The sequence below is a fragment of the Kogia breviceps genome, chromosome 6 (assembly GCF_026419965.1).
Source record: "Kogia breviceps isolate mKogBre1 chromosome 6, mKogBre1 haplotype 1, whole genome shotgun sequence".
NCBI classification, from domain to species: Eukaryota; Metazoa; Chordata; class Mammalia; order Artiodactyla; family Physeteridae; genus Kogia; species Kogia breviceps.
The window spans coordinates 53,513,321-53,529,869 of record NC_081315.1 but is presented as its reverse complement, the minus strand read 5'-3'; the positions used below and the strand labels follow the sequence as shown (position 1 = coordinate 53,529,869).

Here is a 16,549-nt window from a genome sequence, read left to right as displayed (position 1 = left end):
TCCTGTAGAAATATTGGCTTATCACATTCAAATCGTGACTTCTGTGAGCCTCAGTTTTCTCATCTATAAAAGGGAATACTTCTATTTATCTCACAAGGTTATTGTGTGGATTAAATGATAAAGTATGTAAATGTCCTTTGCAAACAATAAAGCACTTTATAAATGTTCCCTGAACTTTCTTTTACAAGTATGTCAGACCTGAAAAACAAAATTTTATCTTTGAATTTAAGTTATTATAAATGGATTCTCCTTAATATATCAATATTTCTGACTTCACACTAACAAATTTTAAAAGAGCAATATATCTACAACTTTTCCTAGTAGGCAAAATTATTTTCTATTACTACTAGACATAAGACTAAGATTACAGTATAAGTTTTTCTCAAACTCTTTTGGAGATGGAGGAAAATATCAACTTTGGAACAGCTATGAGAAAGTGAATTTCATCTTTTTAATGCACAGCTATGTAAAATAATTAATATGGTTTGCAATAGGACAGGTTTTAAATAAACTTTCTAATATAATTAGAAAGTATGATATAATTTCATTAGAATTTGTGCACATATTAAAAAATCAACACAATTATAATAAACATTTATTGAGCACTTAACATTTGGTAACTCATTTAATAAAATTCTTCAATTGTAGGAAAATGATAATTTAACAGTTAAAGTTTAACAGTTAAAGGAAAGTTAGTGTAGGAAGCTAGTAAACTAATAATATAGGCAAAAGAAAAACTACCTACAATATATAACCTGACTTTTACTAGAGCTTTTGGTAAATTACTATATCCAACAATAGAAATGTTTCAGAACGTTTTATAGATACCACAGATAAAACAGGTTAAATTCTATTACCTATAAAATGCCCAAATGTATGCTCATTTAAAACTGATCCATAGGTATAATATTATGTCCCTTTATCCAAGTAAATGGAAAATTAGATTTCTCTATTTACTTTCTTTAGTTTTCAAATTCATCTTAGTACATAAATCTTAAAATCTGTCATTTCCCAGATTGTTTCTGTGCTTCTTTCCTTGACTTTCATAGTTTCGCTTTCTTTTCTAAGAATTTTATTCTAAAAGGCCATAAAAATATATAAGCATATATATATTTGTATGTATATGTATATATATATATATATATGCACAGTATTTGCATCTTTTTCTAAACTATTATTTCTCTTGATAATAAATAAAAATCAAACCAGGACAGAAGGTTCATACATTTCTCACCCCCTATTAAGGCAGAAAGGAAATACATCATGTCTTTTGTGTCGCATAAGCCCATCTCACTAAATGAAAACACTTATTGTTTTACTTACAGCCAATGTCCTTCAAATTGCTTGTGGTGATATATTTTTTCCATCAATGATGACTGGAAAATCAAAGAAATTCAGTTTTCCACCTTCTAAGCTTCTTTCATCTCTGAATGATGCAGGCTCAAGAGTTGCCAAATGACATGGGCAAAGGCGGCCAAATAGGGCTTCCTAGCCAATCTAAAAATAGCAGATGGTGGTGGGCAGATATACCATTTCTCTCTTGTTCTTTTTATTTTTTCTAAGAGCTAGGTACCATAAACATGGCTTGTTCAAAATTAAAATGGTACAAAAAGAATTATGTTCTCTCTTGCCCTAAGATCTAGACTTGTGGTCTGTTAGGATAATCTGTACCTTTTGCTAATAAGAAAGATGTGAAATTCAATGCAAAACTATATTCTGCATTTCTTACAGCAAGGTTCCCATATCCAATTTCCACCTACTCTGACAGGAAATCTTACCATAACTTGATGGAATCAAGGACTGTCTTTGCCTTTTATTTTTCTTTCCTAGAGCCCCTTAAATAATAACTATTAACATTTGTATGTTTTATAATTTAAGAGGTCCTTTCACAGATTTTACTGGCTCCTTACAACAAGGCTGTACCTTGGAAAGGTCCTACTATTACAACTTGAGAAATGAGAAGACTGAGGCTCACAGAAGTTGAAGTTTACCCAAGCCCAGCCAGATAAAGTGTCTTCAAATTCTACATTTGTCACACACATGCACACACAAACACACATGCACACACATGTACTCTCTCCCTAAAGATTCCAACATAAAACAGCACTTAAGGATTTAACTTTCACACACACATGTAAGCATGTACAAATACATTTTATAGAGAAAATGTTACAATAAATTTGAATTAGAGGTCCTTTACAAATGCAAAAGTTCTACAAAATGTGAAAATATGCATTTACTAATATTAATTATATATAAATTTCTTTAAAGAAGTTCATTTTTCAAAATGATTATTCATTTAACAAAAGAAATTAAATATTACCATGGATATTTAAGTTTTGTTTGAAGGTGGGAACAAAGAAACAGTTTAGCAGGAAATACTTATGTGTAAGTAGCTAACTCTCAGTGGCAGGATTACAGATTTTCTTTCTTCTCATATTTTCTAACATTTCAAATTTTACAGAGCCAAGAAATTATGGGTTTAACTAAATTTTCAAAAATAACTTAGATGTAAGACTTTTTTTACAATATACTTTAAGGTAAAAAAAAGCAGGACATAATATTGAATCTATAGCATGACCTCAATTTAGTAAAAAGAAAAATGTTTCTTTGTAGACGTTAAGTACATAAAGCTGGAAGGCAATAGTCTGCTAGGTTGGTACCTCTAAATGACAGGATCTAGGGATTACCTTATTTCAATATTTCTGCAATGTCCAAATTGTTTTAATGGGCGTGTTGTACTTTTATAAAGAAAAGAAAAATGTTTAGGTTTATTCTCAATGCCAACAGAAATAAGGTTAAAAAAACCCTCAAATTATAAATCAATGGAAAAAATTAATATACCAAAATTCTAATTTCTAACTTTCAATTTATGCCCATTAAGTATCTATCACTAAACATAAAAGTCAATAAATTTTGCTAATAATCCAATCTTAGTTTAAAAAACTCTGTATTATTACATTTTCAATACAGAATTCAGAATTTTGGTTTTTATCACTTCCCCGGGGCAGAAATATTGGACTCATATAACACTAATCATAATGTTCTTTTACTTAAATAAGAAAATAGAAAGAGCAAGGGCAATTTCTAAACAGACTAAGGATAATTTATAGACATTGAGAGTTCTCTTTGTTGCAACATATCTTCTAGGAAGGGGTACAAACATCCTTATACATCTTGCTTAAAAACAAGAGATAATGGGCTTCCCTGGTGGTGCAGTGGTTGAGAATCCGCCTGCCGATGCAGGGGACACGGGTTCGTGCCCTGGTCCGGGAAGATCCCACATGCCGCGGAGCGGCTGGGCCCGTGAGCCATGGCCACTGAGCCTGCGCGTCTGGAGCCTGTGCTCCGCAACAGGAAAGGCCACAACAGTGAGAGGCCCGCGTACCACAAAAAAAAAAAAACAAGAGATAAAAACCACAGCCTATTTTTTAAATGTATTTTATTGTAGTTGATTTACAATGCTGTGTTAATTTCTACTGTACAGCAAAATGATTCAGTTACATATATAACTCCCTTTCCCCCTTGGCAACCTCGTCTGTTCTTTATGTCTGTGAGTCTGTTTTGTAGATAAGTTCATTTGTCACATTTTAGATTCCACATGTAAGTGATATCATATGATATTTGCCTTCCTCTTTCTGACTTACTTCACTAAGTATAATCATCTCTAGACCCATCCATGCTGCTACAAATGGCATTATTTTATTCTTTTTTATGGCTGAGTAGTATTCCATTGTATGTATGTACCACATCTTTTAATTTTTTTTCAGTATAGTTGATTTACAATGTTGTGATAGTTTCTGTTGTACAGCAAAGTGAATCAGTTATACATAACTCCACTCTTTTTTAGATTCTATTCCTCTATAGGTCATTACAGAGTATTGAATATAGTTCCCCACACTATAGAATAGGTTCTAATTAGTTACCTATTTTATATATAGTAGTGTGTATATGTCAATCCCAATCTCCCAATTGATCCTTCCCTGCCCCCTTTCCCCCTTGGTTACCATAAATTCGTTTTCTATATCTGTGGCTCTATTTCTTTTCTGTAAATAAGTTCATTTGTACCATGTTTTTAGATTACACAGATAAACGATATCATATGATGTTTGTCTTTCTCTGACTTACTTCACTCAGTATGACAATCTCTAGGCCCATCCATGTAGCTACAAATGGCATTACTTCATTCTTTTTTACTGCTGAGTAATATTCCATTGTATATATGTACCACATCTTTTTTTTAACATCTTTATTGGAGTATGATTGCTTTACAATGGTGTTAGTTTCTGATTTATAACAAAGTGAATCAGTTATACATATACATATATCCCCATATCTCTTCCCTCTTGCATCTCCCTCCCTCCCACCCTCCCTATCCCACCCCTCTGGGTGGTCACAAAGCACCAAGGTGATCTCCCTGTGCTATGCAGCTGCTTCCCACTAGCTATCTATTTTACATTTGGTAGTGTATATATGTCCATGCCACTCTCTCACTTTGTCACACCTTACCCTTCCCCCTCCCCGCGTCCTCAAGTCCATTCTCTAGTAGGTCTGCATCTTTATTCCCGTCTTGCCCCTAGGTTCTTCATGACCTTTTTTTTTTTTTTTTTTTTTTTTTAGATTCCATATGTATGTGTTAGCATACGGTATTTGTTTTTCTCTTTCTGACTTACTGCACTCTGTATGACAGATTCTAGATCCATCCACCTCAGTACAAATAACTCAATTTCGTTTCTTTTTATGGCTGAGTAATATTCCATTGTATATATGTGCCACATCTTCTTTATCCATTACTCCATTGATGGACACTTAGGTTGCTTCCATGTCCTGGCTATTGTAAATAGTGCTGCAATGAACACTGGGGTACATGTATCTTTTCAAATTATGGTTTTCTCTGAATATATGCCCAGCAGTGGGATTGCGGGATCATATGGCAACTCTATTTTTAGTTTTTTGAGGAACCTCCATACTGTCTTCCAAGTGGCTGCACCAATTTATATTCCCACCAACAGTGTAGGAGGCTTCCCTTTTCTCCACACCCTCTCCAGCATTTGTTATTTGTAGACTTTTTAATGATGGCCATTCTGAACGGTAGGAGGTAGTACCTCACTGTAGTTTTGATTTGTATTTCTCTAATAATTAGCAATGTTGATCATCTTTTCATGCGTCTGTTGGCCATCTGTAGGTCTTTGGAGAAATGTGTATTTAGGTCTTCTGCCCATTCTTCGACTGGGTTGAAAAACCATAGCCTATTAATCTCATCTACTTAACCAAGAGAAGGAAGTTCTCTTGGTGTTAGAAATATCAAGCATCAAATTCTCCTGAGAGTTCTCCATAACAAATATTTATTAATTTTATAATCTGAAAATAAAGCTACTTTATTTCAAAGAACGTTTACATTCAAAATGAAAAATCATAATTTTTTGAAACATTAATGGAGATACCAAAAATCTTTATATTCGGCACCACTCAAAAAATAAAAGCACAGAAAATAAAAATAAAGGAAAATGCTAAGAACTTACGCAACTTAATCTCCTTTATCACTTCCAACTTCCTCAAGGGGAAGAGTGACTCCTAACTTAGATGTTCTTTCATCAGTCCCTGGCATGCAGTAGGAGATCAATAAAAATTTGCTGAATGAATAAATTTAATATTAAATGAAAACCTTCTCCCAAGAATCTCAACCACCACTCCAATCCCACTCACCAGAAGTAACAACAATGAAGTTTGGTGAATCTCTCTCTCCACAAACCATAACTATTTCCACTCAAAAAATACAGTGATTATCCTACTATAGTTCCACTTTATTCACTCTTTTTTTATATAACTGCACAGACTTACCAATTTTCCAGATGCTTTCAGCAACCAAGATATTGAATGAAAGGAAATAAAAGTACTAATAGTAACGGCTAACATGCATTGAGCATTGTTCTAAGAGCTTTATATATACTACACATTATAATTGCACAACTTTATAAGTAGGTACTATTACTTATGGCCTTCTTTTAAAGAAATTTTAAAACATTACTTTCCCAAGATTATAATGACTTGCCTAACGTTAGACAATAAGTGGCAGGGCCAGGATTTGAAGCCAGCAGTCTGTCTTGGGAGCCTGTGTTCTTAATCATCACTGCCTCTGCAATGTTTAAAATACTAAAGATAAATTCTTACTTAACAACAGCTGACTGTTGGTATATACTGAATGTAAACATAATAGGAAACAATGTTTGGGTTTGTTTGTTTGTTTTTTTAACTATACCAGAACCTTGTACTAAGGATTGCCTTCAAAGCAACCACACCAATAGGTTATATGTTGTTTAGAGTCTGCCATTAGTCAAAAACATTTGAATTAGCAAAAAATGTATGAATTTCCTTCACATATATTTTATAAACTGAATAAGAAAAGAAATCTAAGTGCCTTACTGTTACCTTCTTTTATGGCCCAAAGCAGCTTTTTTCAAGTTTTACTATCCATTTTGTTCATTAGACTCGCCACTAAATGATTTATGGTCATTTAAAAAAAACAAAAAAACAAAATACTATATCCAGTCACACACAGAAAAAGAACCTGAATCACATTTAAACAGTTATATAACTCAGATTCTAAACTCAGATCCAAGAGTGTTTTGAATAATGGCAGAATCTTTGGAATAAACGTATAGTCTCTCAAGGTAACTATTCTGAAAAGGACAATATTCAATTGTCTATTTAAGGTCAGTCTGTTAAAAATTAGTTATCATACTTAACAAGTTTATTTCACTTACTAATCTAGCAACCAGTTTATGTCAACCATCAGCAAAATAATAACTTATGCCCATACCATCTATTCTGTCCTCAAGGCAGGAATTTGATAACTAGTATTCTAAGCTCTGTACAACATATCAAAATAGTGTTGCTGAGCCAAGTGAAGCATAAATTGTTTTATAACATTAGCCAATTTCCTAATTTACTCTTCTAATATAAAATGATTCTACTCTAGCTGACAGTTAACAGCAAGGACAAAATGGCAGCTTTAGAAGATGCCTTATCTTTGAAAGAATCTTATTAGTTTAAACAAGGGATCATAGTAAAATCTTCCCTCCCCAACATCTGTACACATAAAATCTCACTCAATAAAGTTTTTATTAATCAATTAATGCTTTTGCTCTGGCAATGCAAAAGACCTCTCATCAGCTCCTATCTTTTCCCAACCACTCATCATCAAGATTATGATGCTTGGATTAGAGGCAGAGCAGAAGAAAGAACCAAGTATATAATGACCTCATGTGGCAAAGGGCTACAATTACTGATTTCACTATAAAATAATCATGGGCTTATCGGATTTTTATTTTCAAATTGCTATTTTAAATGGGCATGAAATACTAGACAGAGTTAGGGACGGAAAGAAAAATGACCCTAGATATAAAGAGCAGAAGTAAAACTAGAGTCGCTACTCACTAAAATAAAATGAAACCCCACTCTAGAAAGTCAAAATATCTGGGTTTGTTTCAGCTTTAGTCTTTGTGGGATCTTGAGAAATCCCTTGGCCTCTCACATCTGTAAAACGGTGATAAATTTTGTCTACCATAGAGTCTAAGTTACAATGGTTAAGAAAGGATTTTAATATCTGATATTTAATGATTCTTTTATTCTATTTATGGTACTTGTTCTTCTATACATAAAATATTTTTAAGGTAATCATAAAAACATAAACCAAAAACTAAAGTACTGTTACCTAGTTTGACTTCTAATTGTCACCTTTTATATTCTAGTACAATGGACATTGATCTGTGTATTACTTATTTTATTCTAGGCACAGAACTAAAATTAAATGAATTCAAAGAGTAGCCATATTGATAATAATCTTTGAGGATGGTCTTAATTCTTAAAAGAAACACTTTGATATTTATCACTTCAAAATCTGCCAAAACAGAACTTGGTGTTAATTTTTTGTGAAATCTTTGAACCAAACCCAAATCTTCATTCATACAAAATATTCTGAGAACATCAATATCATATTGAGAATTTATACCTCATTAAACATACAATTACAGAGCTGCAGTCACAGTAATTTTTTAAAAGGTGGGGGAGGGCTTCCCTGGTGGCGCAGTGGTTGAGAATCCGCCTGCCGATGCAGGGGATATGGGTTCGTGCCCCGGTCCGGGAAGATCCCACATGCCGCGGAGCGGCTGGGCCCGTGAGCCATGGCCGCTGAGCCTGCGCGTCCGGAGCCTGTGCCCCGCAACGGGAGAGGCCACAGCAGTGAGAGGCCCGCGTACCACAAAAAAAATAAATAAATAAAAAATAAAAAAAAAATAAAAGGTGGGGGAAAGGGAGTATGTAAAACTGAACTGAATTCAAATTACATACCTGTCCCTCACTTAATGTCTTTTATTACTGAAAAAAAAGCTGTCACTAAGTAAAAACCTTTAAGTGAAATATCTTCCATTAATTTTAATGGGGCACATTATATTATATCCTAGATACCAAAAATGTATCGATTGAATAATAACAAGTTTACAAAAAATACACAATATAGATTGTGCATAAAATATATTGTAAACAAGGTTTATTGTACTTGCCAAGGAAGAAAATTTGATAGTCAGTGATGGTTGGTGGAGGAGAGGAATAAAGAAATCATTCTTTGGAAGGTGAGTTCTGCTTTCTGTATCATTTCCCCCCACCAATCTTCCACTCTTTTGGGGACTAATGGTTATCTGGCATTCAAACTCCACTTAAAATTAAGTTATAACACAAAAAAAACCTTTAGGAAACTTCAAAACACATGGAAATGGCATCTACATATAACAGACAAGAGTCCTAAAAGATATAACTTTTTCATTCCTCTCATTTCACATACTTATGCAAAGCAAAATTACCTGATGTACAGTTCAAGTGTGTTCAAAATGATAATCTCTGTGTAGCGTCAAGTAAATTATTATGCTTTTGTCTGAGCTGGAAATGTTTAAATATTGTTCTTTTTTTTTTTTTTTTTTTTGGTATGCGGGCCTCACACTGTTGTGGCCTCTCCCGTTGCGGAGCGCAGGCTCCGGAAGCACAGGCTCAGTGCCCATGGTTCCGCTCCGCGGCACGTGGGATCCTCCCGGACCGGGGCACGAACCCGCGTCCCCTGCAGTGGACTCTCAACCACTGCGCCACCAGGGAAGTCCTAAATATTGTTCTTTATTGCATACTTGTTTAGTATATTTTAGAGTAGGAAGAGTCTTTATACCCAAGGAGAAAAAAAAAGGTGATTGCCTGAACAATGATATAATCATTTAAAAGATGTTATGGTAGAAAGTTATTACTGAACAGCTCTTATGGGGGAAGACTGTATTTAAACATTTTTGGCATTACTAATCTCAGTACTAATAAATTTTATAATTAATAACAACATTCCAAGGCACTACACAGGATAAGGAAAAAAATGAATTATATCAAACCTGCCTTCATTTTTCAATATTCTACTCTCTAACTGAAGATGAGAAAAAAAGATTTCATTATACAAATAAATTCTTAAAAGGAGAAAAACCTTATCAGGATAACTTCAAAAAGCACCCAAAGTATTACTAAACCTAAGTAGCTCATACCTCTAGGAAATGTAAAATTACCCAACTTCAAGACTTAATATGAAGCTACAGTAGGGACTTCACTGTCAGTCCAGTGGTTAAGACTCCACGCTTCCACTGCAGGGGGCATGGGTTTGATCCTTCGTGGGGGAACTAAGATCCCGCCTGATGCGTGTCACGGCTAAAAATAAAAAAAATAAAATAAAACAGAATAGAGAGCCTAGAAATAAAGCCACATAATTATAGTCAACTGATCTTCAACAAAGGAACGAAGGCAATTCAATTAAACAAAGCTAGCCTTTCATCAAATAGTGCTGACAACTGGACCTCCACATGCAAAAAAATGAATCTAGATGCAGATCGTACACCCTTCATAAAAATTAACTCAAAATGGATCATAGATCTAAAAATAAAATGCATTAATTATAAAACTCCTAGAGGATAACATAGGAGAAAACCTAGATGACCTTGGATACAGCGATGACGTTTCAGATACAACACAAGGTATGGGGCTTCCCCAGTGGTGCAGTGGTTAAGAATCTGTCTGCTAATGCAGGGCACATGGGTTTGAGCCCTGGTCCGGGAAGATCCCACATGCTGCGAAGTAACAAAGCCCATGTGCCACAACTACTGAGTCTGCACTCTAGGGCCCGCAAGCCACAACTATTACAGCCCGTGCACCTAGAACCTGTGCTTCGCAACAAGAGAAGCCACTGCAATGAGAAGCCCGCACACGGCAATGAAGAGTAGCCTCTGCAACTAGAGAAAGCCTACACGCAGCAACGAAGACCTAACGCAGCCAAAAATAAATAAATAAATAAAGTTAAATTAAAAAACAAAACAAAACAAAAGGTATGATCCATGAAAGAAATCACTGATAAGCTGGACTTCATTAAAATTAAAAACTGGGCTTCCCTGGTGGCGCAGTGGTTGAATCTGCCTGCCGATGCAGGGGACACGGGTTTGTGCCCCGGTCCGGGAAGATCCCACATGCCGCGGAGCGGCTGGGCCTGTGAGCCATGGCGGCTGAGCCTGTGCGTCCGGAGCCTGTGCTCCGCAACGGGAGAGACCACAACAGTGAGAGGCCCGCGTACCAAAAAAAAAAAAAAAAAAAAAAAAAAAAATTAAAAATTTCTGCTCTGCAAAAGACAATGTCAAGAGAATAAGATAAACCATAGATAGGAGAAATATTTGCAAAAGACATATTTGATAAAGGACTATTACCTAAAACATACAAAGAATTCTTAAGCCTTAGTATTAAGAAAATGAACCCAATTAAAAAAAGACAAAGACTTTAACGGACACCTCACCAAAGAAGATACACAGATGGAAAGTTGATTAACATCATGTCATTAGGGAATTGCAAATTAAAATAAGATACAACAACATACCTATTAGAGTGGCCAAAATCCAACCCACTGACAACAAATGCTGGCAAGGATGTAAAGCAACAAGAACTCTCAGTCATTGCTGGTGGAAAGGCAAAATGATACAACCATTTTGGTAGACAGTTTGGCAATTTCTCAGAAACCTAATTACCATACGATCCAGCAATTGCACTCCTTGGAATTTACTCAAATGAACTGAAAACTTATGTCCTCATAAAAACTTGTACACCGATGTTTTAAGTAGTTTTATTCATAATTGCCAAAACTTGGAAGCAACCAAGATGTCCCTCAGTAGGTGAGAGGATAAACTATGGTACATCCAGACAACAGAATATTTTTCAGTGCTAAAAATAATGAACTATCAAGCCATGAGAAGACATGGAGGAAATTAACTGCAAGTTATTAAGTTAAAGAAGCCACTGAAAAAGTTCCCTAATGAATGATTCCAACTCTACGACATTCTGAAGAAAGGCAAAACTATGGAGACAATAAAAACATGAGTGATTGCCAGAGTTTAGGGGAGAGGGATGAGCAGACACAGAGGATTTTCAGGGCAGGGAAACTATTTTGTATGATACTACAATGGTGGTTACATGTCATTATTCATTTGTCAAAACCCACAGAAGATACAATACTGAGTAAACCCTAATGCAAACTATGGACTTTGAGGGGTAATGATGTGTCAGTGTAGGTTCATTGATTATAACAGACATACCACTCTGTTGGGAGATGTTGATATTGGAGGAGGCTGTGCAAGTATGAAGGCAGAGAGTACATGGGAACTCTGTACTTTCCACTCAATTCTCCTGTGAACCTAAAACTGTTCTAAAAAATGAAAATAAAAACTATTAAAAATAAGTTTTGTAGTTTAGTTAACAGTAGTATACCAAAGTCAATTGCCTAGTCATGATAATACACTATTGTTAAGTAAAATGCTACCATGGGTGTACACAGGAACTCTAATAATTTTGCAACTTTTGTGAATCTAAAATTATTTCCTCCCCCAAAAAAATTTTTTCCAAGGAAAGAGGTAAGGGCTTCCCTGGTGGCGCAGTGGTTGCGAATTCGCCTGCCAGTGCAGGGGACATGGGTTTGAGCCCTGGTCCTAGAAAATCCCACACGCCGCGGAGCAACTAACCCTGTGCACCGCAACTACTTAGCCTGCACTCTAGAGCCCGCGAGCCACAACTACTGAGGCCCGTGGGCCTAGAGCTCATGCTCTGCAACAAGAGAAGCCACCGCAATGAGAAGCCTGAGCACCGCAACAAAGAGTAGCCCCCACTCGCAACTAGAGAAAGCCTGCGTGCAGCAAGGAAGACCCAATGCAGCAAAAAAATAAATTAAATCAATAAATAAATAAATGAAGGAAAGAGGTAAGATTTTTCAAATGAGGAAGGCTATTATCTACCAGGATTTATAAATACTTTAAGCAACTTATCTAGCATTTTTCTGTAGGTAATGAGATTTATACCTCTATGTAAAAAACACTTTGGGACTTCTTGTCTTTTAAAATACAACAGACCTGATTTCTAGGGGCTTGGTAAACACTGCTCTAAGTTTCAGGCATAAAAGATGAGAAAACTCTGAATGAAGGGATAAGTCTTGTACAATTAATCACCTTCTTAGAAGAGTAAACTATAAAAAGTAGTACATATACTTTGAAGAAAGATGATCTGATAGGGGAGACAGGATTCAAGAGATAATGCAGACCACTAGGCTCAATACCCTTGTGCTCACCCAGTGGTACAGCTTTTATTTTAAGTCATGACAAATAATAATTTTTTAAGCTTCTTTTCAATTTTACAGATTTAAAAAGTCATTAAACTAAACATTTTTAAAGATTATGGAAAATCTCTGAAATATGTCTCCACTTAAAATAGAGTCAACGTTAATTTATATAAACCACTGTCAATCTTTATATATTCATAATTTTCTTCAAAAGTAGAATAAATTTTAATTCTAAAAGAGATACAATCATTTCAATGAGTGTAGCTACATTAGAGTTCATGATATTTTTACTTATTTATTAAGTAAATATTTAATTTAGTAACAAATTCATTTATATCAAACAAAAACAAATCTATACAATATCATGAGACAATTTAATAATTTACGGCAATTACAGATTTGAAACAAGTCTCTTCTTCAAAGATCAGTGCATCTAAACTGTTTAACTCACTAAATTATCATCTTTGAATATCAAGAAACCAAAAATAAGAAATGATATTTTTAAAAGGAAAATGATAGTTTCAAAGTAAAAGTAACTCTTCCTCTCATTTAAAACCACAGAATTTTTCTAAAATGTCAAGTAGAAAGGTTAAATACAAAGAAAACACACTGCACACTGCACACCTTAACTAAACAAAGTTGAAAGAAATCTATACGTACAGACCTAAATCTATATATACAGACCTAAAATGAACCCATGCAGATTTTTTTAAATTACAACTATTTTACCCCTTGCCTTCTTTATTAATATATGTATTTACTAACATATAATCAACAAAAAAGATAATGCTTTCAAGATATATAACATAAAGCAAGATCATTTTTATCAGTAATTTCTCTTAAAGGAGGGAGAAAAAAACTTCAGGTATAATCCAACAGAGAAGCAAAGCAAACTATGAAGTGAAAAGAGATGATGATGTTCTCAAAGTAGAAATGTGTGACTTTTATTTACTTTTAAATAAAACTTTAAATAGTAGGCTGCTTAATTAATCCAGACAGTAGGGAAAGTAGGAGGCAGGAAATAAGAGCTGGGACTAACTAAACAGACTTAACTGCTAGGAAGAAAATCTACCTTGTCTTCAGTTTCCCTTTTTTTTTTTTTTTTTTTTTTTTTTGCGGTATGCGGGCCTCTCACTGTTGTGGCCTCTCCCGTTGCGGAGCACAGGCTCCGGACACGCAGGCCTAGCGGCCATGGCTCACGGGCTTAGTTGCTCCGCGGCATGTGGGATCTTCCCGGACCAGGGCACGAACCCGTGTCTCCTGCATCGGCAGGCGGATTCTCAACCACTGCGCCACCAGGGAAGCCCCAGTTTCCCTTTTGACAGCTCACCAAGTATAAAGAAAGACTACTCATTCCCAGTATAGCATCAATAAAAAATAAAGTGGAAAAATGTATCCCTCACTATGTCCCACTAACATTTTACCTATAAAAATGGGAAGAGGGGCTTCCCTGGTGGCGCAGTGGTTGAGAGTCTGCCTGACGATGCAGGGGACACGGGTTCGTGCCCTGGTCCGGGAAGATCCCACATGCCACGGAGCAGCTGGGCCCGTGAGCCATGGCTGCTGAGCCTGCGCCTCCGGAGCCTGTGCTCCGCAACGGGAGAGGCCACAACAGTGAGAGGCCCGTGTACCACAAAAAAAAAAAGGGGAAGAAATTAAGGAAAACTATAATTCCACCTCAAATGACTTAAAGACAATCATAGTTTAAGCCAATCTTTTAACTATAATAGTAATACTCCATTCTAAAAGAATGGTCTGAGAAGGGAAAAAGCAGGTAGCTATTTAAGTTCCAAATAAATTCAATCTTTCTATTCATGTAATAATCTTCAGTTATCTTTTAAGTATAGAAACATTTTCTCTTTAATCCTACAAAATCCTATGCAAAAGATGAAGCCTCGCTCATACCATAGATGTAGAAACAAAGGCAGGAAAAATATTAAATGATTTATAAGTTATGCCATTACAAACCGGGAACATAGTCTAACCTGCTTCTCTACAAATGTATTATAGACACATTAATAAATCAGTGAAGTAATTAAATACTAAACCTGGTCTTATCTTCCACATAAATTAAGGTAGAAGGGAAGGCACCTGATCAAAAGTATTTAAAATAAAACCTCATCATACTTTTTCTAGGAATTCCTTAAATTCCACTTTTCAATTTTTAACAGGTACACTAATTTACACAGGACACATTACCATTTACTATGTAACATTAAAGTTTGTAGTTAAGAAATGGTCAGTGAGATGAGAAGCACCAGAAAAAAAAAAAAAAGTCAACTGGCTGAGGAGGATAATAGAAGAGAAAGACAGGAGGCTGGGTCCTTTATGATGCAGCTTAACCACTATAGTGATTCTGGAACCATCTACCTCCAGACTTCTTGTTGTAAGGGATACTTAAATGTCTTTCTTTTTTTAAAGCCCCAAAAAAGAAAAGAAGAAAAAGAAAAAAGAAAAACTAGCTATAGACTTTTGTATAGGATTCATTAAAAAAAAATTTTTTCTTGGAACAAAAATAGTTAAAAACTTGGGTTTAGAAGAGAGACTTGTATGAATATGGACCTATGAAGATACACAAAGCTGAAGTATGTGTAATCATTTGGCTGCCTGTAGTCTTCAGCAAGATCACAAAGTGCTCAAAAATTCTTTTACCTGAGGGGAGGAAAAAAATATTAATATAATTCCTTGGCTAATTTGAGATATCTAATATTCATTTTCAATTAAAAGTATCTACACAGTTGAAGACCTCAACTGTATAAGTAACTCTATCACAAAGCCATATCATTTAGTTTCAAAAGAAATATTAACAAATACTTCAGTATTAGAAGATGAATGACCTAAAATGTCATCACAGGAGTTATTAAATTTACATCTAAGATTGATATAGTTCTATAATAGCCATAACACTAATTTTATTATCTCTTAATAATACCACAGACTACTGACATGTGCAGCTTTAGTATTGATAACATTAATAATTGCAAGTTTAATAAGTCTAAAGGTCCTGATTATGTATGTAATCTATGTAACAGATTTATAATTTTTCTGAAGCACAAATCTGAATCATACATACACACTGTAATATTAGTATGTGAGGAAAGGTCATATAAGTAATGAATGAACTTAGCCAACTGGCCAATGTCACAATTCAAGACACTGCTCTCTACATATTCTAGACTGCACAGTAATTCTCCTGAATAGACAAAGATTATTGCCTTGCAAAGATACCTGAAAAAGAAAGCAAACTTCTAGCAAAACTAATTAAACCAAAAATAAATAATAATATGAAATGGTGATTATTAATCAAAATACAGAAGTGTTAGATAAAATTAAAAAGTGGTTTTACAGATTCATCTAGTTAAAATGATGATTGGCTGTTAGCACTGCAATGGCTGACTTAATTTTATTTATTTTATTTTAACAGTATCACAAGTGAATTCTGTACTATGTTTTTTAACATCATTAAATTAGTATGAAGAGGTCACTTGAATTTTCCAGATATGCTTTTCTTTATATCATGGGAAAAACAACTATATGCTACAGTAGTTATAAATGGTGAGATTTTAAAAATTCTTGAGATACATCCCTTATAAATGTTAAATACCTATTGTAGTAAACAGCAGACATTTTGTGACAGGAAAAAAGAAAAATAAAATTTCTCTCAAAACTAAACAAACAACAAAAAAATGTGGCTTCTTCTTTAGCTCTTAGATCACTAAGTTAATTAACATGGATATTAAGGATATTTGTTATACAAATCCCATTACTATTCTCACTCAAGTGTTCATCAATAGGTTCTCTGCAAGTCCCTTTATGAATATGAGCACCACTCACTTTATAGAATATAGTCAACTTCCAAATATATGGAGGATAGATCAACTCTGA

General features: G+C 34.7%; 1 protein-coding gene across 2 annotated transcripts in view; it reads right to left on the bottom strand.

Moving 5' to 3' along the window:
• Positions 1–11,280: 11,280 nt before the first annotated feature.
• The window catches only part of DCK (deoxycytidine kinase), a 30,371-nt gene continuing 25,102 nt past the window's right edge, over positions 11,281–16,549 (bottom strand). The window contains exon 8 of one of the 2 annotated variants that reach the window (XM_067035813.1): positions 11,281–11,761. In XM_067035813.1, the coding sequence (XP_066891914.1) occupies positions 11,630–11,761 (132 nt within the window). In that variant the 3' untranslated portion in view covers positions 11,281–11,629. Of the gene's footprint in view, positions 11,762–14,792; positions 15,317–16,549 lie in introns of those variants that run through there. The other variant, XM_059065785.2, reaches the window with a different exon arrangement.